Source organism: Terrapene carolina, unplaced genomic scaffold (genome assembly GCF_002925995.2).
Source record: "Terrapene carolina triunguis isolate 2854851 unplaced genomic scaffold, T_m_triunguis-2.0 Scaffold552, whole genome shotgun sequence".
NCBI lineage: Eukaryota > Metazoa > Chordata > Testudines > Emydidae > Terrapene > Terrapene triunguis.
This window is the reverse complement of record NW_020664903.1, coordinates 906,272-928,718: the sequence shown is the minus strand read 5'-3', so window position 1 is coordinate 928,718 and position 22,447 is coordinate 906,272. Positions and strand designations below refer to the sequence as shown.

General features: G+C 45.4%; 1 protein-coding gene across 1 annotated transcript; it reads left to right on the top strand.

The window, feature by feature from the left end:
- Positions 1 to 10,652: 10,652 nt before the first annotated feature.
- Positions 10,653 to 18,779, top strand: PROK1 (prokineticin 1). The gene is made up of 3 exons (XM_024212236.1): positions 10,653 to 10,724; positions 13,919 to 14,044; positions 18,660 to 18,779. The coding sequence occupies exons 1-3, from the start codon at positions 10,653 to 10,655 to the stop codon at positions 18,777 to 18,779; spliced, it is 318 nt and encodes a 105-aa protein (XP_024068004.1).
- The last annotated feature ends 3,668 nt before the right edge of the window (positions 18,780 to 22,447 follow it).

Genomic DNA, 22,447 nt, shown 5'->3' with positions numbered 1-22,447 from the left:
CCTGGCATTGGCCACTGTCGAAAGACAGGATACTGGGCTAGATGGACCATTGGTCTGACCCCCTGTGGCCGTTCTTATGAATTTGCCCCTTCTGTCTTAATCATTGAGTTAATTAAGTAACACCAGGCCTAATAATGCAGCAGAGCAACAGGAAGCTTTAAAGGTATGCAGAGTTCCTGTGTGAATGGGATTCTATGCACATGGGTGCTTGCTTTCAGATATGAGCCTGTTCAGCCTACGGTCAATATATCCACATCCACTAAATGGACACAGGCTGGTCAAGACACGGATTGTCATTTTCTAGATGTTTGTGCAGCACCCAGCGGTTCCAGCCAGGTTGGCCTCTAGATCCTATCGCAATATAAATATATAATAATTGAGGGCTTTAAAAATCTCTTGAGGTTGCGATTCCACTTAGCAATGGAGAAGGAGGTGTCCAGCAAACAGTTCACATTGATGGGCGTTACCATCAACCCCTGTTTTGCATTGTTGACCGCCCTTTTCCCCATCCCCCCTGTGCTCTGATTCCCAGGTCAGGAGCTCTCTCTTCATTGCATGAGGTCTCCCACTCTACTTAGGACCTGATCCAAAGCCTATTGGAGTTCATGGAAAGACTCCCATGGACTTCGGTGAGTTTTAGATCCGGGCCTTAGAGCTCTGGCAGTTTCGAACTTTGACAGAAACTAGGGTGACCAGATGTCCCTATTTTATAGGGACAGTCCCGATATTTGGGGCTTTTTCTTATATAGAGGTCTATTACCCCCCACCCCCATCCCGATTTTTCACACCTCTATCTGGTCTCCCTAACAGAAACCCTCCTGCTGTTCTTTACAGGTACACGACTCTGAGCGTGTTAACGTATCTCCTGCGCTCGCCTGTTTTAGCTGCTATCGCTCAAGAGCAAAAGCAAAAATAATTCCTGAGTAGTTCTGGAGGAACAGAGCGCGAGATGGAAGGACGGGCCAATCAACTTGAGATGGAGAGCGGCTCCAGTGAAGCCCATTTGGCTGGGAAGTAATTGCAGTGATATATCCCCGCACCAGAACGTTACAAGAACGTTACGAGAAACACGGAGTGGCGAGCCGGCGTCTCACGTGCCTCATGGTTTAGTAGGCCTGGAGTTAGGTGCGAGGTGACGATCCCATCACCAAAGCCTTGGGAGATGCTCTCCCAACAGGACAGGTAAGAGCTCGACATGGAATGTGGGGAGAAAGCCACGGGGAACCATTAGCAGAGTGGACGGGTGATCTTGTGGCTAGGAAGGGAGGATGGGCCTGTGGCTAGAGCTCTGGGCTGTGGGAGACCTGGTGTGATGTTACTGACATAATCTGGGACCATATAGAACATGGTTGCAACCAAAGTCCTGTAGTGGCACCAAATCTTGTAAAAAGGGGGTCAAATGAGGTGTCTAAGACAAGGTTATGGTTTGCTGGTTATGATTATGCTGTCTATATGTGTGTATCAATTTTGTAGTTGAAGTTGTGAATATTGGCTCTATACTGTCTGTATTTCAAACTTATGCTATGCTTCTGGGAAACATCCCAGACAAGTTGGTGTTAGCTCTGCCTAGCCTGCTTGATGGCCCATTAAGGACCATCAGCTATACAATTGACCCATTGAGAGAAGGCAGATACGCCTTGCAACTCAGCAAAGTATGCAGGAACTTGCCCATGTGACTCCGGACTCCATTTTGCTTTAATTTTCCACCTTAAGGACAAAGAGGTGTTCTTACACCTGGAAAAGACTATAAAAGGCTGATGCCTCGTTTCCATCTTGTCTTCAATCCTGCTTCTTACCTCTGGAGGGACTTTGCTACAAATGGAAGCTCTACACAAAGGACTAAATGACCCATCCCAGCTGTGGATGTATTCCAGAGACTTGATTTGAACCTGCAGTTTATTCTATCACTGCTACAAGTCTGAACCAAGAACTTTGCCATTACTGTATGTAATTGATTCCATTTAACCAATTCCAATTCTCATCTATATCTTTTTCCTTTTATGAATAAACCTTTAGATTTTAGATTCTAAAGGATTGGCAACAGCGTGATTTCTGGGTAAGATCTGATTTGTATATTGACCTGGGTCTGGGGCTTGGTCCTTTGGGATCGAGAGAACCTTTTTCCTTTTACTGGGGCATTGGTTTTCCTAACCATTTGTCCCCATAATGAGTGGCACTGGTGGTGATACTGGGAAACTGGAGTGTCTAAGGGAATTGCTTGTGAAACTTGTGGTTAGCCAGTGGGGTGAGACCAAAGTCCTCTTAGTCTGGCTGGTTTGGTTTGCCTTAGAAGTGGAAAAACCCCAGCCTTGGGCTGTGACTGCCCCGTTTTAGCAATTTGTCCTGAATTGGCATTCTCAGTTGGGTCCCGCCAGAACCGCATCGTTACACCTGGGTCCGGTTTGTTTCATATCAGACTCTCTGTGGGTACATCTACACTGAGGCAGGGAGCTGTAAATCCCAGCGCGGGTAGCCAGACATGAGTTAGCCCAGGAAAATTAGTGTAGCCACAGAGGCACGGGCTAGCCGCCCACATACAACCTGTCTGAGATAGCAGACAAGGAGATGGATCCTGACGAATTCTCTCCCCTACCCCTGCCCAAAAATCAGCCCCCCCACCCACCAGTGGGCTTGGCAGATAGCTTATGCTGCCACCCCAGCTGTGGTTTGCCCCGCTCTTGAGAGGCATCCCTGGGAGAGCTGTTGGTTGGAGGAACCCCTGGATGACATTATCCCTGTGCTGTCCAAGGGCTTGCAGGGCAATGCAGAGAATAGGGAGCTAGGGGTATAGGCTTGTCTCCAGGGGATGCGCTGAATTCTGCAGCCTGGCAGTCAGATCCGCAGCTAATATAAATCAGCATAACTCCATTGAAGCCGATAGAGAGATACTGACATTCACCACTGAGGATCTCAGCCTCAGAGCCAGGATTTTTACCCAGGGGGCAGGCAGGAAGTGTTTTGCTGTCTGTAAAGTGCCGTACAAATTTACAGCTCTCTATAAATACTTAATAATAATAATATTGGGCTTGCCCAGGTACCGGACAAGCTTGCTGACTGCACCAGTGGTGAGAGGCAGCCGTGCTCATGGATGAGTAAATGTCACCATAAAGCAAACGCTACGGAGCTGAATAGAGACAGGCTGGTAGCTGATTAACAGCCAGCCCTGGCCCCACAAGCCCCTGGGGAGCAATGCAGATGCCTGTAGGGTTTATCACACATCTTGTCTGAGGTTAATACATCAATGGCCACAAGCAGCTCTTTCTGGCAAACTGGAAACGTGGCCTCCCCGCAGTTAGCTTGCTAGGCAGTTCATTGGTGGATTATTGATGTGACTGCTGAGTGTGATGGGGCTGTGATTAATATGGGCAGGCCAGTAAGTGCGCGATAAGTGGTGAGGCTGGGGTTTTCAAAGCACGCTATGAGAGCCAGGCACCCAACTCCCACTGATTTTTCAGGGAGAACTGGGTACCTAATTCTCTTAGGCACTTTTGAAAATAGCAGACTCAGGGCCTACAGTGGGTGCTTAAAATCTGAAAGGAAAGGACCAGTGTGTGTGTGGTGCGGGTGGGGGACAAGCCTGTGCCCTGAGTGTGCAAAGAGATACATTCTTCACAATGCAGAGGGGCCAGAGAGGCCTCAGCATCACTTACATCCTATTTTGGAAGCTTAACTGGGGTTTAATTGATGCCTGGGCTTTGCGCTTTGGCCTTCTGCACAGGGGGTAATTTTGCCTAGTGGAACCCAAGAGCAGACTTCTGTCACATGTTCAGTGGCAACTGGGCTGGATGTAAGTGATCCCTCTGCCCAGCCGGCTAGAGCCTCTCTTGTACCTGTCTGTTCTAATCAAACAGGGTCGGACCCACTCCTTCTCTGCATGAGGAAAGGAACACGTCCGCTGCATAAACAGACTTTTCCCAATGTGCATCGACGCCGTGTATATCATCAGACCTCTGAAAGCTCTTAGGGGGAGATTCACTCAGAGGGCCAGCACACATCCTAGATACCACTTAAGTCCCACCTCATGCCAATTTTGAAACCTGGCATTGGTCCACAGCCCAGGGATGAATTCCATCCTAGATTTCCAGTGCTCCACAGCCCCCTTTGTTTATGTCATTTTGCTCTTTGGATTTCCCCATTTGCTTTTTGAAAGGGACACTGCCAACATAAAAATCCTATATATTAAAAATCCCTTTTCTGCATCACTTAGATTAATTCAAACAGGAGGGATGCGCTTTTTTCTCTCTGCTGTTCATGTACTTTATTTGTAATTCACTCATCTTAGATGGTGACTTAGACTAAAGCTGGTCAGTTTCACTTTAGAATGACAGAATCAAAGGGTTAGAAGGGACCACAAGGGTCATCTAGTCTAAGCCCCGGCCAAGATGCAGGATTTGTTTCTTTCTAGTCATTTCACTCTACACCTGAGCCCAGAAGCCTGATGAAATCAATGCAAAGACTCCAACTCACTTCGATGGGCTTTTTGAAGCAGGTCCTTCCTGTATTTCCACTTACTAGTGCAATTCTTGTTCGTATTAGTATCCATAGCAGAGATGGTTCCAAATGAAGAACGCATGTGGCCGGGGAGGGATGGCCAGTCTTGTGATTTATAAGGGCAGTCCCTGAATTCTGGGGGGGTTGGATTTGAAATCTGGTTTGGGGCCTGAATTTTTGTGGTTCAACATCTCTAATTAATAATATCAAGGGCCAGATTCTCTTCTCCATCACTCGGGTGCAAGCTGGAGCAGTGTAAGAGGAGGATTTGGCTCTGGGTGCCTTCGTGAAGCACATCCACTCCCCTTTTCCTGCCCCGGTGGTCAGGGTGCTGAAACAAAGGTACTGTCTTCCTAAAGCCCTGGGCTAAGAGAGCAAAGAGAGGCACTGACACAGAACAAAGGAGAAGGAAATAATGGACCAGTGGTGATGATCATGATTATCCACCAACCTAAGATGCTACTGTGGGCTCTCTAACAGGCAGGTGGCATCAATGCAAGGCTTAGGGAGACTAACCGTGCTGGGTTGGCTCACTCCTGCCCGTGCAAAGCAGGAGTAATTCCAGTGAGGTCTGTAAAGAGCAGCAAAAAGGAAGGAATTTGCAGGGCCCAGTGCTAGCAAATGGTGGGTTCGCTCAGCCCCTGGACGATGCTACATATTCCTTAGCACCATCGACCGGCACGTTTTCTGTTAACTAACTGCTTACCTCTCTCCAGACCTAGCACTCTAGTAACAAAAGCACTGGATTGGCCCCAGTACAAAACCAACGTGAGTAAGGTCAGAATCAGGTACCTTAAATATAGCAAGGAGGACCGATCCTCTTAGGGCTTTATATCCATAGGGTCAAATTTACTCACTCATATTTACTGTGTCAGGGTATACCACGGTAATGCAATAGTCAGTGCCTTAACCATGATAACTTAGTTCTGCTTTGCCTGGACTGGACCAAATTAAGTGCTATAAACCATGTTACAGCCCTGTAAAGCCCATGAGCCAGATTGTGCTCTCCGGGTAGGTCTGCATGTGTAGACATACCTGAGCTGCACATGTGGACGTACTGGCTGTTGCTGCAGTATAAACCCAGTGTTTCCCCAATAGAGAATTTGACCCATGGATTACAAGCAGCCTTTCGAGATCACCTGCCCCAGGATTCTACATCAAGCAGGATCGGCCTCTCCCCTAACCATTGGCTAGACTCCCCTCCTTAGGCAAATTGTTCTGCTCTTCGATGAGCGTCCTTCCCCTTAACATTGTCCCTCCCCCTCCCCCTCCAGCTGAATAGTGCTGCTGCTAATTGAAGCCCATCACTCCTTCTCATTCCATTAGTGTCTGGTGTCATTTCCCCCCCTTTTACATATTACCACAGATACTGTGGAGCAGCAATTTAATTAAGGCTGCAGCTTTGAGTTTCCATCCTGCCTTCTAGAGCATTTCCTTCATGTTCCCCAAACAATCCTTGTGAGTCTTCTCTGTCCCAGCTCACCAGAGCCGGGGGGAGCAGGGGTAAGGGATGAACCCCACCAGTGTGAGAGGAACAGCACAGAGAAATGAGATGAGCAGTCCCAAGTAGCTCAGGGACCCCAGAATGTGCATGGGATAGGAACTGGGAACAGTGCTTTTTAAAAAGCCTACATTCAGGGGCTAAGTCTATCGGTACTGTTGGTATTAGTTAAGAATGGCCCTACTGGGTCAGACCAAAGGTCCATCTAGCCCAGTATCCTGTCTTCCGACAGTGGCCAGTGCCAGGTGCCCCAGAGGGAATGAACAGAACAGGGAATAATCAAGTGATCCATCCCCTGTCGCTCATTCCCAGCTTCTGGCAAACAGCGGCTAGGGACACCATTCCTGCCCATCCTGGCTAATACCCATTGATGGACCTATCCTCAGTGAATTTATCTAGTTCTTTTTTGAACCCTGTTATGGTCTTGGCCTTCACAACATCCCCTGGCAAGGAGTTCCACAGGTTGACTGTGTGTTGTGTGAAGAAATGCTTCCTTTTGTTTTAAACCTGCTGCCTATTAATTTCATTTGGTGACCCCCTAGATATCCCTACAATATTAGTTGTATTCCAGTAGCCCTGGGAGGTGTCAATGGAGATCGGGGCTAGATTTAGGGATGGGGAAGGTTTTCCAATCCTACAAGAGCTGGAGATTTTAAAATCCACTCCCACCCATGTCAAATCTTGAAATATTTTGTGAACTGATAATCAGAAACAAAACTGCATTAGGATCATATGAAATGTTTTGTTTCAGTAATTTCAAAAGATGTGTTTAATTATTTTTTAAAAGTCAAAATCAAAAGTTTTTACAAACTTTTTTTTTTTTTGAAAGTCAGAACTAAAATTTTTAAATAAACAGTCACTTCAGACTGGACAATGAAACTCTTCATTTAGAAAATGTTTTGAAATTCAGAGAGAAACACTGTCAGAAAATTCCAAAGAGGCTCTCATGAGGGCCTCCCTGTGCTAGGAACTTTACATGCACCTACTTAGAGACAGTGCCTGGCCCCCAAAAGCTTGCAATCGGGGACCATCTGTTCTGTTTGTACAGCACCTTGCACAATGGGTTCCATGGGTGCTATGGTAATAAAAACAATTAATAAAAATAGGCAATACAAACTAAAGTATTGTCATCCCCATTTTAGAGATGAATAACTGAGGCTCAGAGAGGTGAAATGATATGCCCAGGGTCACACAGGAAGTCAGTAGCAAAACCAGAAACTAAACCCAGATTCCCTGCAGCTCAGGCCAGTGCCTTAACCACAGAGCCTCCTTCCTCTCAGAGGAGACAGTGTCACCCACTGAAGCCTGCCCCAGTGTCTCCTAGAGCAAGCCAACACATGTCCCCATCTCAAATGGGAGGACTTCTGTCTACAGCAGACAGTGGCTGGCAGGCCCAGAGAAACAAGGCACTTGAGGGCTCGTTAACAAGCGGTGATCCATTTTAGGAGACAATTTAATGCTGCAAGAGTGAGTTGCGCAGAGAATTAGCTAGCACAGACGTCACCCAAGCCGCCTTTGCTAACGCAAATGGAGATAATTCTTGATATCCTTACGGGACCGAATCATCCTGCAGCGATGCTGGCCTGCCTCTGACCCTGCTAATGCGTCAGGCTATGAGATGAGCAATGGAAATGTTCTAATATCCATGGGACGAATATGCCCATCTGAGCCTTGACCAGCACTTCGGAACATTTCCCCTCTTCTCAGGAGGAGACCCCTCTCCTGCAAGTTATTCTGCTCATCGAAGTTAATAGGGCTCCATGTAGGTGCAGGGATCTTCCCACCCAGAAGAACACCTTGCAGGATTGGAGCCACAGCTTGTTAATTGTTCCATCCACTAGGTTTTTGGACTGTTCCGTTGGAACCTTTTATTGGATGCTTTAACCTTTTCTTGGAGAAAATGATGCAACAAAAAAAAAATACACTTGGACAAAAATGGGACAAGAGAGGTGATGGGGAGGGGACAGCATGCAGCATCTGGGAACAGGAAGAATGGTAGAAGGGAAGCTGGGAAAATGAAAGGGGAAGGGAATGGTTTGCCATGCCCCTAGAGCGAGGCTCATGGGTAGCAGTTCTTGCTCATGCCGCTATGTGGGTTTTATAAGGGTTAAGGAATAAAAACGCAGCTATTAATACGCTTATGAAGACGCTTGGAAGGATTCGATTTTTATTGGTAAATGTGGGTCAGGTGTCAATTTCACCGTACGCACAAATATTTCTATGAATGCGAATTGAAATTTACAGCTAGGCAAAGTAAGAAAAATAGGGTTGAGAACTTACTCGAGTTTCATTGAGGGCTGTTTACTTGGTATGATGACAGCGTGTATGTTAAGGGTTAAAAAGCCTTAACTTTTCAAATCACAATGTCTTCTGTCATTAAATAATGGTCTCACCTCCCCTTAATGCCTGACACCCCCATAATTTCCTGCAACTGTGAAAACCTAAACTGATAAAAATTGTGGGGGGGAAATGCTTAAAAATGAACATTGACATTATCTGTTGAAATTATAAAAAGCCCACCAGAAATAGAGTTCTGCCAAGCCCACTTACGAATACAACCTGGCAATAGGACCCGATACAGACAAATGTGGTCGTCTCCAGGCTCCTGATCCAAAGCCCACTGAAGTCACTAGGAAGACTCACTGACTCCAGTGAACATTGGAACCCAGGTCTGCATCTGGCTTCTAGGTTCCTCTCATTAGGACAGGAAAGCCCCTACAGACAGGAATTTTCAAAAGGGAACCTATGGGAGTTAGGTGCCTAACTCCCAATGGGATTCAGGCACCTTGGAAAACCCCCAAACGTCAGCCTCAGTAATACTTACCTCTTAGCTAGAGCTTTTGTATCTGTAAATCTCAAAGCGTTGAACAAAGGAAAGGCAGTGTAATTATCCCTGTCTTATTATTATTGTTTTCATCACAGTGGTGCCTACAGGCCAAATCTGAGATCAGGTCCCTTTCGTACCGGTGTTGCACATACATAGAGTAAGGCTCTATGTACACATACAGCGGTATGTAAGGAACATACATGGTATGCACCCTTAGCATGGGGCTAAAGAACAGTGTAGCCTGGGAGGCACTGCTTAGATGAGAACAGACGCACCTGAACACTTAGAGCATCTACCCTACACGGCTATCAACACACTCAGGAAGTGCCACCCATGTCTACACTGTTATTTTTTTAAGCAGTGTAGCTCCTGCTGCCGGAGTCTTTCATGGCTGCGTGTTGCTACACCACACAGCATGGACGCAGGTTGCTTTTCACGGCTGCGTGTTGCCACACACTCCCTCCACGCTGCCACAAGTGTTGACAAGGCCTGAGAGACAGAGCCCCAGCCCAAAGAACTTACAGTCTAAGTAGACAAGACAGGCAAAGCAGGGTAGGTAGAGCGGTCAGAAATTCTCTCCAGTGAAAATGCCCGGTTGTTGAAAGTGAGGCTTTCCATTGCAATGCGTCAATTTCAACATCATTTCATTGGGGGTGGAGAGTGAAAGTGTTTAGATAAGGATGAAACATTCTGTTTCAACTGCCTCAGAATGGAACGTTTTGATTTTTTTTTTAAATGACTTTACATTTTGAAATTATATTCTTTTTAACATATGAAACAAAATGGAAAAGTCCAAATCAGAACGAAACTTTTTGGTTTTGTAAGAAATAAAAACATTTTGATGGACCTGAAATCATTCTTTGAAATAATTTCATTTTGTGGGCAACTTTTTGGTTTTGTTCCAGTTTGGAATGAAAACAAATTTTGAAATTTCCCACGGAATAGAAATTCTGAATTTCGACCAGCATTAGAGGGAAGGAAAACTGAGGCACAGCGTGGTGAAGAGACTTGGCTAGGGTCACAAAGCAGGTCAGTGGCAGAGTCGGGAATAGAATAGAAGTCTCCTGAAACCCAGCTGGGTTCTCCGTCCATTGGACCATCATGTGAAATACCAATATGACTTTTCACAGGTTATAATTCTCTTATCTGTCTATGTATCCATTTATCTATTTAAACAAGTGTGTGGTTCATATTGTTTCCTGGACTTAAAATGTTTTGGAAGGTATTTCATATATAAACAGACACAGAATATTTTCAAACCTACATTAGGACATTTACATACTATATTCAGATGTAATCTAATCTCATAATTCTCCCCACACACACACACACGACATGCTAAACACACTTATCACAGATACCAACACTTTGCACGTTCTGCACTAGCATTTTGGAGGGGGTGGGGGGGAATCAGCCTAATTGTGTCTTTGTTTTTGCAAAAAGGTGCAAACCCTTAATTTTATTCTAACACAAATTTATAGTGGCTATAGGAGGACACTTTAAAACAAATCCAGATATTTCTAAATTATTTAAAAACTGCAGAATTTGTAAGGATAGAATGATCGTCTTCTCCTCATTCTAGTTTATTAATTTTTTTTTTTTTACATCAGCAGAGTCGGGTCTCATCTGCCTATTCTGAGATCATCAGAAAAAACATCACATCAGTGAAGGAGATTGAAGGGGCTGAGATGTTATATACAGAGCCAGGCGAGGGAGGGTGCTCTCAGAACTCATCAGGAGGAGAGCGAGGAGAAAGGGGACAAGGACTTCAAACACCGCACTGTTATTCTGACACACCCGAGAGAAAAGAGTTTCCTTATTTTCCTAGTCACCATGAAAACGGTCATCCAAATCTTGTGCTTATTCCTTTTAATAACTTTTTACAAATGTGCAGTCATCACTGGGGTAAGTCTGACTTTCTTGCCTATCTAATGTGACATCTGAACATGTTTGAGATCTTGTATTCCTTCTGAGATGTGGGTGGTACAAGATTCCCTAAGATCGGAGAAGAAATCACATCTTCTAGCAGTGAAAATATTTATTTTCTGTAATTCAGAAAAGAATTTCCTCCTGAAAGCTCAAATAAGAATACGAACAGCAAACATGTATACTGTGCTTATATCTTCAAAGCATGTTTTTATAATGAAATATCATTATGTGTGTATTAGCTCACATTTTGGTCCCAACATATCAGTGATAAAAAATAAGCAATCCTAAACCCAAGAGAAATGCTTGCGTGGTTTTAATTTTCTATTTCTGATGGAAACTCTTAGTTTGAGCTAAATCAACATTCCTCCAGCAGCCCTTGCTGCTCAGTGAATCTGAAAGTGACACTCACTATAAACAAAAGTGAAACAGACTTGATTCCCCACCCCTGCATTTGAGCAGAAAGTTATAGAAAAAAATTAAAGAAATAGAATAAATATGGGAAAATGTGTTATGATTTTTACATTTGTTTGGTTTCTGTAGAGGTTTATTAGTAACACAAATAATTGTTTTAATTATACATGATTTTTTTTGAGCTGTGATCACTCGTATCTAATTAAATTCTTTCCAAAATGAGACAAGGCTGGCTGAATGATACAAGAATCCAGTACTTTTTATGAGTTAGACTAAACACTAAATTCTTACTCACTGATAATCTTTTATACTCTAGCAGCTATGAATCCAGAGAGAGAAATGTATGCAGATAAAAATCAGGCTGGGGAATTGTTGGCTCTTGTTCATAACACTAGCACGCCATAAACTGGTATTTGAGTCAAAGAGGGGAGGGGAGAAATGTTAAAAAGTTTTCAAGCTGAGAAAAATATCAAGTTCTAACAAACTCAACACAAAGGTCAGGATGTGTTAATAGACACCGGCCCATGAGCATTTTGGGGGCTTTGATCTCAGGAGGTACTGAGCATCCCAAACCGTCACTGACTTCACTAGATGTGATAGGAACAGAGCACCTTCAGAAAGAGGCCCTGATCCTCAGCTGGCATAAACTGTCCTAGCTCCATTGAAGCCAATGTAGCCTATCTGCCTAATTAATGTCAGTCTCGTTAATTTATAGCCAAAGAATTAAGAGTTTCTCTCAAGAGAAAAGATCCAAATTTAAAGAGAAAAGGAGAGAGGCAAAATGTATCCTAATGTATTTAAATAGTGTTCATTTGCATTGTATAAATTCTGCTTATGTGACAGCATGATATTATTAAACTGCTCTTGGGTTACAGTGAACTCTGAGCTGTTGGAGGGGCCAGGCTGAAGTCCAAGCACAGAGGAATAGTGAGATTCCTGAGCATCACTCCACAGCCCCTTACGTTTCTTTACATTTCAAACTCCTGGCTTCTCTTGTTTTCCATTTCAGAGACATGAATTTGGAAAAGGATTAAAATACAAAAAAGCAGATTCACTTTCTCATGATAGAAAGCAAATCCTAGACTATCCCTTTCTTCTCCCTGCAAATAAATTTGTAGTGGAGACTTCTTATGTCCAAGAAATTGTTTAAAGAAGAGAACTTCATTTCAAAAAAGGAATGTACAATTTGTTTCCCCCCGCCCCCGCAAAAAAATAAATTCACACCTGCTTTTCTGTGCAATTTGAGCCCTATCCTGGTCCCACCGCTGGGAGTTTTACCATTGACTTAAATAGGATCAGCATCGGGCTCTCCTTCTAAAAGGCTTACATTTTTTACACCTTACTGATCAAATCTAGTTTGTTTTAAAAATGGAAACTTTTATAGTTCCTCTGTCTGTCTCTCTCAATATACACACACGTAAATACTCCAGAAGAGATTGCAATCCTATCCCACTGGTTTCCGTTGGGAACTCCAATATTCCTCCTTTTAAAATCTAGTGGCTATTCTTAATCTGATAAAGCACACAGAACAAAGGCCTTTTTCACTTCATTTCATCCATTCCTAAATGGTACACTAAAAAAAAAAAAAAGTTAGCCCTAGAATTATGACCTTCCACCACCAAGTAAACTGTAAAGATTCTCAAAAGCAGCAAAAAACTCCCACTGATTTCAATAGGATCACTTGTGAAATAAAGGCCCAGGCTGTGTGAGGGAGGGGATCAGATTCTAGCCATACATGTAATTTTAGCAGCTGAGAAGCTAAAACCTGCGGCCCTTTCTCAGGCCAATATCCCATTGATTGGTATTAGGGTGACCGGATGTACCGATTTTATAGGGACAGTCCTGATATTTGGGGCTTTTTCCTATATAGACTCCTATTACCCCCGCACCCCAGTCCTGATTTTTCACACTTGCTGTCTGGTCTCCCTAAGCTTGCTTGATATTAGCCAAATGTCTCAAACCAGTGTAAGTGGAGCATTTTGTCACTCTGCACCGTACAGTAGCTTGGTGATTCTGGATACAGGAAATAAGAATGCCAGGTACGGACACTTTTCAAATCAAATACATAATTGGATCCCTACTTTCCAAAGTTAAAATCTATACAGATTGTCAAAAGAAAATAACTTCCTTTAGCTCTCAGCATTTCCTAGAATATTTGGGCCTAGAACCATGATCTTCAGTTACATGTTACCTGTTCCCAGCTTTCAGCTCCCAGATTCTGGAGATTGAAAGATTTGGGGCCAGATCCTCAGCCGGTGTAAATCAGCATGGCTGTTAATTTCAATGGGAGCAACACTGATTTCCGCCAGGGTCCTGATCCCTGACTGTAATGCAAACAAATAAGTGACTATTTTATTATGTAGCCATTGGTTTAATGCTGGGCTGTCCTGAACTCAGCATGGCTGGCTTCCCTAGCTCACCTTGTATATCATAATTGTCAGCCTCAGGAGCACAAAGACCTTTCCTCTCTGTTGGCATCTGAGTCCTGAACGTGTCAGAAGAGCTCATGTAAAGCTGTTCTAGACAGAATCGGATTCTCGCTCTCATCACAAGCCCTCATCAACTTAACCTGAGATGTGTGGCTTTTAAAGTGTCTCTTGTTGCGATTAAGAATTGATGCCTGTCTTTGAAGCGCTTGCCAGCCCAGCTCAGCTTGACTTATTTACCTATCCTCCTGGAACAGGAATTTTCCCTGGCACACACTAAAGCTCATCTGAATGCACCTCTGGCTAATTGGTGTTGTTTTGCCTCCCCATTAGGCGTGTGAGAGGGATCTGCAGTGTGGAGCCGGGACATGCTGTGCAATCAGCCTGTGGCTTCGAGGGCTCAGGATGTGCACTCCGCTGGGACAGGAAGGAGATGAATGCCACCCATTCAGTCACAAGGTACGGCCCAGCAATCTTAACCCTTTCACAGCCTAGTCTAAGCAATGGCCCAGGGGCTGATCTTTTTCAATACTGCTGCATCTATATTTTCTAGATCTACTCTTCTTTGGGAGGGATGAGTTCAAAGCTAGCTTTTTTTTTTAAAAATGGCACATCGCATTAGTCTAGGCAGTGCTATAACCCTGCTAACCAGATACTATAAGGTACGTTCATGGCATACACAGAGAATTTTCTTGCAGGAAGGTTGCAACGTAACCTTATCTCTCGATAAACATAGAAGAACGCAAAAAGAGAGAGAGAGAAAACAGGCTGCTCCCTAAAACAGAGGCACAACTCATCCTAGCTTACTATAGACTGGCTCTCTGCAGTGGGACTCCAATTGCAGATGTCCCTACAAAGCCCCCTAGCCTACTAGCAAGACCAGGAAACCCCTTAGGATTTAAAGTGACAGCTTGTAATTTTTACAGTTTAATATACCACGCTGTAGTCTGAAGGACTTTCAGGGATTAGGATGCACAATGCCATCCATCTGTGGATGTATATGCCAGTGGGGCAGGCACTGGTCTGGGACCCAAGCACCCTGGGCTCTGCTCTCAAACTCTGAGAGAATCCCTGCATGGCCTGTGGTGCCTAATCTGTGCCTCGGTTTCCCCATTTTGCATCAGCACACAGAGGCTTACCCAAACGTGCAGAGCTGAAAAGAGACTCCAGGAGTCCCGACACGCAGCATCCTCTACCATGACCACTCGCGCTTCCAGCTAGATCCTCAAACAGCACTCTACTAACATCAACCTGTCACAGCTTCTACAGGTCACAGCTGACCTTTGGCCAGAGCTGTACAAGCCTGTTTAACAGCTCAACTAGTGCAGTGCACGTGGCTGCAGGGGGCTCAATCTGTGCATTCAGTTTATTTAAAGAAAGGTGCTTTTGTCACTTGAGATTGAATTCTAAATACTCAACAAAGCAAACCAGAAGCCAGGATAACGTCTGTGAACCTTCAAAACTTGGTGGCTTTGTCCAGCACGCAACACAAAAGCCTTAGGATTACCCCAAAGTGGGAGTACTTAGCGCCAGTTGCTAAGGCCTTTGAGGGACTCTGCTAATAACTCCTCAGATATTGATCTCATGGGAGGGAGACTCAGTAAACAATGCAGGGCTTTCTGCCCGGGATCAGCCTGCAGGAGATGGGGAAGATTCAAAAGGGATCAGACTTTATTAAAATCACTGCGAAGGGGAAATAAAGATAAATTCTCGAGGCTTAAATTTCATAAGGGATTGTTTTGAAAAGACAGGAGATAAACATCTATCAGCTCCTCACCTTTCCATTTAATACCAGAAAGGAGGGAGAGAGGATGGGGAATGAGAAGGACAAATGGAGGAGAGGCGAAGGAGGAAGTTGAAGACATTGGGGAATCCAGGCCCTTTCCACCCTGGCTGTTCTAATGTTGAATCCCATGGTGTCCCTTAATTTTCAGCAAAAACAGCTAAACGATTGCTGCTGATAGCCAAGGGATAGTTTATCCCAATAATTTGCCCCGCTCAGCCCCTTTCATTATTGAGGCCCTCCATGTGCTGTATAAGTCTCCCCCTGAGGGAGGCATTATCCGCATGTTAAAGCTAGGGGAAACCGAGGCACAGTGGTCTAGATTCTGCAACCTTTATTCAATGAGACTACTCCTGTAATGGCTGCATAATCAGAGGCTCCAGGCCAGCATTGCCAAGGGCACAGCTGGGGCCAGCGTGCCAAGCTGTTGCAGAAATCTGTCCGTTTATTCTACCGCCCAAACAGATGCCATGTTCTTTTGAACATCTAGCCCTAAGTGAGTAGCCCAGGATCAGAGAGATGAGCTGGGCAAGGTGATATCTTTTATTGGACCAACTTCTGGGGTGGGGGGGGGGGGAGAGAAGAGAGACAAGCTTGAGCAACTGTGGCTCAAAAGCAAGTCTCGCTTACCAATAAGATATTAGCTCACCCATCTCGTCTCTCCAATGTCCTAGGACCGACACAGCTACAACACTGCATAGCCTAGAGTCACACAGCCACTGGTGGAGTTAGGAATAGAACCCAGGGGTGAAATCCTGACCCTCTCCCACAAAAAATCAACAGCAAAACCCAGTTAACTTACATGGGGCCCAGCCACTACTCTCTAGCGAGTGCTAAATCCACCAGGAGATGGAGCAATGACTCAGCAGTTCGAGTGGCAGGTGAAGGCTTAGAAGCAAATTTGAACCATCCCGGGGAAAGCAGAGAGCTTGCCTGAGATTATATATTACAGACAGTCAAGGGGTTCCCAGGGCTCTCTAAAGACATCAGGGGATAAACATCAGGGAGGGAGAAGAACTGTTGAAGCTAATGGACAGCGTTGGTACAAGAACAACTGCGGATAAACTGGCCAGGAATAAACTGAGGCTGGAAATTAGAAGCAGGTTTCTAATCATCAGAGGACAGAGGTTCTGGAACAGCCTCCCAGTAAAAATAGTGGGGAGTCAAACAACCCAAGTGATTTGAAGGTGGAGTTTGGCAAGTATATAAATGGGATTCTGATGTGAAAGTTCAGTGAACTCTTGTGGGAATGATGTGTACGCATTGCGGGCGGGTCCAAATCCAGGCAGCATGGCTGACTTCAATGGAGCTACACCAGCTCACACCAGCGGAGGGTCTGGCTCTCCGGTCCCTGTAACAACAGGGAGGAAGTTGAAGCTAGACAAATTCAGGCTGGGAATAAGGCATACATTTTTAACAGGGGAGGTAATTAACCACTGAAACAATTTACCAAGGGTCACAGTGGATTCTCCATCACTGACCATTTTTAAATCACGATGGAGGTTTTCCTACCAGATCTGCTCTAGGAATTATTATGGGGCAGTTCTCTAGCCTGTGAGATACAGCGGGTCAGACTAGAGGATCACAGTGGTCTCTTCTGGCCTTGGAATCTCTAAATCTATGAAAAGTGAACTAGAACAGAATGAGACAAACAGATGGGGGGGCCTCCTGCAGGCCCCAGCACCTCTGAAAGTCAAGCTGTTCTTAGGTCACTGCCCACTGGGATTGTCAAAGAAGCCAAAGTGACTTTCAAGGGGAATTGAGTGCCTTAGCCCCTCCACCCCCACTTTAAAGGCCTAACTTTACGCACCCCAGTGTGAAAATGCTGGTTCCTAGATTCAAGGGAAAGAGGCAGCATTGTCCACTAGTGAAAGCAGTGGGCTCTGACGCAGGGCCCTTGGGTTCTGTTCCCAGCTCAGTTCATGACTCGCCGTGCAATGTACTGCGAGGCACTGAATGGGGCTCTACTTGACTACAGAGCACGGGGAGCTCTGTTCAGAACATGTACAGCGACCAGGCCCCCATCCCTAAGGGATGACAGCCTAACACCGATGCATGTGAGAGGACAGCCCAAGCTGCAGATAGTGTGGAAGGGCTGGGCAGGGGATCATGCAGGCAGGGCTGTGAAACTAGCATGTTTTAAGGGAGGATCCGAAGGGGAACTGTATTTCTCCACCTGTACAATCAAGACACCCGATGACCCCTCAACAGCCGCCTGCTGAGCGCTCACAAGTCGTGTTCACGCTAGTTCCTCACCTGCCCTGACCCAGCCAATGGGAGTTGCGCCTGCGGGTGGGGCAGCACGCGCACCCCCCCCCCCCGGCCACTCCTAAGGCTAGGCGCCGGACATGGCGGCTGCTTCCCGACCTGGGAGCCGCGTGGCGTGGTGGCTAACAGGGAGCCTGCCAGCCCTGCTACATGGCGGGGTGGCACTGCCAACCGGACAGTTAACGGCAAAGTCAGCAGTGCTGACTGGAGCCCCCAGGATCCCTTTTTGACTGGGTTTTCCGGTCCAAAACCAGACACCTGGTCAACCTACTCCCAAGAGTTGCCAGGCTAAATTCACTCATGACTAAGGAGTTTTGAGTTGAGAGCCTCAGATGGCTTTGGTCCAAATGAGCTTAATGAGGATACCCGAGTCAGGATCAAGCGCCCAATCCTGCAACCCTTTACTCTTGCCAGGAATCCCATGGTCAGCGAGGGGGATTAGGCTTTGATTTGCAGGGTTGCCAACTCTGACCATTTTATTTTCCAGTCGGGTAGCAGTGGGTGTTTTTTCACAAGGCCCCAGCTCTTGGAGTCATGCCATTATGTGAGAACCTCAGCTTCCATTTTAAAAAGAGGCAGTTGCTAACCCCCATGGTTGTAGAGAAAAGCTGGTTAAACAAGACCCGGGTGCCCCCTAAAAACTCAGAAACTAGGAGGCTAATTAAATGAGCCAATCCTTTTTTAAAAGGCTTGTGATTTGTCCAGCCAAGTTCCTGAGTTTTGGGGGCTTGACTCCTGAGTTTTGAACACCTGGCACTGACAATACTGCACCTGATCAGTCCTATTGAAGCCAGTGGGAATTACTCACATGGCCAACATTATCCATTAGCTTAAGTGCTTTGCTGGATTGGGGCCAGAGTAAAGAACTTCAGGATTTGGCCCATTGTCACTGGACATGAAACCCCTACAGGAAGATAGGGAGGAGTCTGTTTCACCCAGCCAAGGATTTTCCTAGCATTGCTCTGTGGTTGAAGTTCTGACATTCTTTGCGGTGTCTTTTGTCTCTTCCATTTTCTGCTCAAGGTCCCTTTCCTTGGAAAACGCCAACACCACACCTGCCCGTGTTTGCCAAACTTTATATGCTCCAGGTTCATGGATGGCCGATTCCGGTGTTCAGTAGATTTCAAGAACATAGACTTTTAGCAAACAGGATGTCACTTCACAGCCCTTCCCAGCTGGAGAACCGGGCAGCACTGCTCTCTGAAATGAGCACCACCCAATGCCTCTTTATTTCTCTTTGCCATCACCACGTATTCTACATAGTGAGTGTAAAGACAAAATTTGGGCAGAGGGAGATTTTCAAAGGCACAAATAACATTGAGCACTGGTTTAGCACTGCCCTCAGTAGATCTCAAAGTGCATTACTAAAGAGGTTAGGATCATTATCCCCATTTTATAGATGGGGGAAACTGAGGCACAAGTAGGCAAAGTGACTTACCCATGGTCACTCAGCAGAGCAGTGGCAGAGCCAGGAATAGCACCTTGGTCTCCTGAGTCCAAGTCCAGTGCTTTGTCCACTAGCCTGTGCACACTCGCCTAACTCCCATTGACTTTTAATGAGTTGGGTGCCTAACTGCCCTTTGAAAATCTCCCCCAACATCTTCTGAAAATGTCACTTTGCATGTAACAAAAGGGATGCTGTCAGCAATACTTCAGACCCAACGTTTATTTTATATAGTGGAACAAAGGGGTTTTACTAGAAAGAAAGGTTTTCAAGATTAAAAAGCTAGGGCAAATTGTGTAACCCTCACTCATCTGGTTAAGTGCTTTCTCACACAAATAACCCCTGTGCTTGCGTCTGATGAAGTGGGCATTCACCCACGAAAGCTTATGCTCCAATACTTCTGTTAGTCTTAAAGGTGCCACAGGACCCTCTGTTGCTTCTATTCTTATTAAGGATGGAGCTCATACTTAACAGTTATGGGATGCTTGAATAAAAATAATATAAGACCGGAGGCAGAGGCAGGCTGCAGCTTATGGCATCCACTGTCTGATCTGCTCTGTGCTGTCTACACCAGAGCTCCACCTTGCAACTGGAGGATGAACTTTGGCCTCTGCAGCCAAACCCCACATCCCTGCACACCAACAACAGCTGCTCCATGCAGTCCTGTTGTATCCAGTGGGTCTGCTCTGGGAGCAAGTACTGATCAGGGCCAGTACAGGCTTTACAATCAGGCTAGTACAGGGGAACAGGAACTGAAACAGAAAATAAACAGCAGGTGAAATTAACCAGCATACAGGGCCGGCTCCAGGCACCAGGCACCCAAGCTGGTGCTTGGGGCGGCACCTGGAGGGGGGCGGCGCGGCGCTCCGGCCGTCGGGGAGAGCGGGGCCACAGCAGGGCTCGCCGCCCTCCCCCCGGCGCTCTGGCCGCCCTCCCACCGGCCGCCGGCGGGGAGAGCCGAGGCCCAGCCGGGGCTCGCCGCCCTCCCCCCCAGCGCCCTGCCCCCGGCGCTCTGGCCGCCAGGGAGAGCCGAGCCCCCGCCGGGGAGAGCCGCCCTGCCCCCGGCGCTCTGGCCGCCGGGGGGGGAGATCCGAGCCCCCGCCGGGACTTGCTGCCCTGCGGCCGGAGGCTTTTTCGCCTGGGGCGGCGAAAAAGCCAGAGCCGGCCCTGCCAGCATAGTTTCATTAACCAACCACAGTGAAATGCTAAACTGAAGAACAGTGCTGTGGAGCTCAAAAACTGGTCTCTGTCACCAAACTGAAGTTGGTCCAATGAAAGCTATTACCTCACCCCTGTGTGTGTGTGTGTGTGTGTGTCTGTCTCTCATATCCTAGGACCCACACAGCTACAACAACATTGCAAACTAAATAGTGTAAATTCTTTTTTCCATTTCATTTTTGAAAGTCTCAGCTGGCCAGAGAAACTTTGATAGAACCATATTTTGTGAGAACATACAGGTCCATCAAATCAAAATGCTTTGCAAGACTTGGTTGTTTGCAGTGGAATTTCCTTTTAGAAGAGAATCGGGGGGGAAAGCTCCAACAATATCAAAATGGGATTGACATTTTCAGAATAAAACATTTTGATTTTTGTTTTGTGGTGACTTGTATTATATTAAAATATAATAAAATGAAATGACAAGAGTCAAAATTAAACAATTGTGTCATAATGTATTGTTTAAACCAACCTGAAATGAATGCGCCATTCACAGAGAATTTCAGAATGGTGGGTTTTTACTCCGATTTAGAACAAAGCTAAATGTTGAAGTCTCAAAATCCTACACAAAACAGAACTTCTATCCTCTGAACAGCTGTTAATCCAAGCTGTAATTATTAACAGTTAGGTTTTTTAAGTAGAGGACCAGATGCTAGCATCCATACACATGTTGTGGAGCAGCATACTCCACAAGCAGTCCTATTCGTTCTTAATGGAATTGTTTTCAGAATCAGTGACTACTCAACGTGGGTAAGAGTGGAAAGACAGACTTTAAGGCCAGAATGGACCATCATGATCATCTAGTCTGACCTCCTGCACATTGCAGGCCACAGAACCTCACCCACCCACTCCTGTAACAGACCCCTAACCTCTGGCTGAGTTACCGAAGTCCTCAAATCATGGTTTAAAGACTCCAAGTTACAGAGAATCCACCATTGACACTAGTTTAAACCAATCCAACCCATGTTTTTTATACTGTGTCCCTTTAATTATTGAACGGTTGTTTTCCCTTTAGGTGCTCACCCTGATACAAGCCTTTATTGTAATGATTCAGTTAAGTCTAGCATTTATTCACGAGGAGCTTGAACCAAAGTCCATTCAGGTCAGTTGCAGTATCTCCATTGACTTCAGTAGGTTTTGAATCAGTCCATAGGGAAAGTACGTACTATATAAGAAAAGGCTTAGTTATTCACACCCTACTCAGCATCTGCATAAGCTTCAGATATCCTATCATTACGATATCACAGGCTGGTCTTCACATTTATGTCTGTCAATCTCACTCCAAGAGTATATTAAATACAATTAAATATTGTTCACTAATACATGTGGTACGTTACCTTCAGGAAAGGCCATCAGTTCAGAGGCCTGAATGCACTTGCCCTTTCTAAAGGCCTGTTTAAGATCCTTCTGTGTCATTTGATCTTCATTTCTGGTTTCATTTTAGCAGTTATTGCAAAATGGAGGTTTGTTTCCAAGAAGATCGAAGCAATGCTAAAATGCAAAACTTATTTTTGGAATTGATACAAAAACTCTGTTCACTGGGAAAATAACATTCTGCTTGTAATATTATGTACATGGGAAAACTGTGCATTTGACTCTATGATAAACATACTTAATGGTAAAACTGTGTTTTGATGTCTCAATCTTTATACAGTCTCGTTCAGCACTGTATCATTCATTTGTATTATGGTAGCACCTACAGGACTGCAACTGCTATTGGGACCCTATTGTGCTGTACAAATATAGAATAAAAGACAGTCCTTACTCAGAGTTTACAATCTAACTAGACAAGGCAGGAAAAGGGTGAGAGAAAGGTCGTATCTATTTCTCTTTCCACTTAATTTTATCTGGAACATCAGATGAGATACTGGGTGGCAGAGTCTTATTGACTAGGATACATCATCTTTAGTGTTATACTAGGTGAGTGAGCTGATGTGATCCTTATCTGGCACTTTTTTGGGGACATGCCATGTGAATCCTAATTCATTGTTGGAACCAAATAAAATAAGTGTTAGTAGAATGATTCCCTGTATGTATGGTTAGTAGGGCTTGAACTAAAGGGCTGTGCTTGAGCTAAAGGAGTAAGACCATTAGACTGTAGCAGAAGTAGGTTGTTACCCTATGATGTACAAGCTGTTACTAGCAGGGTATG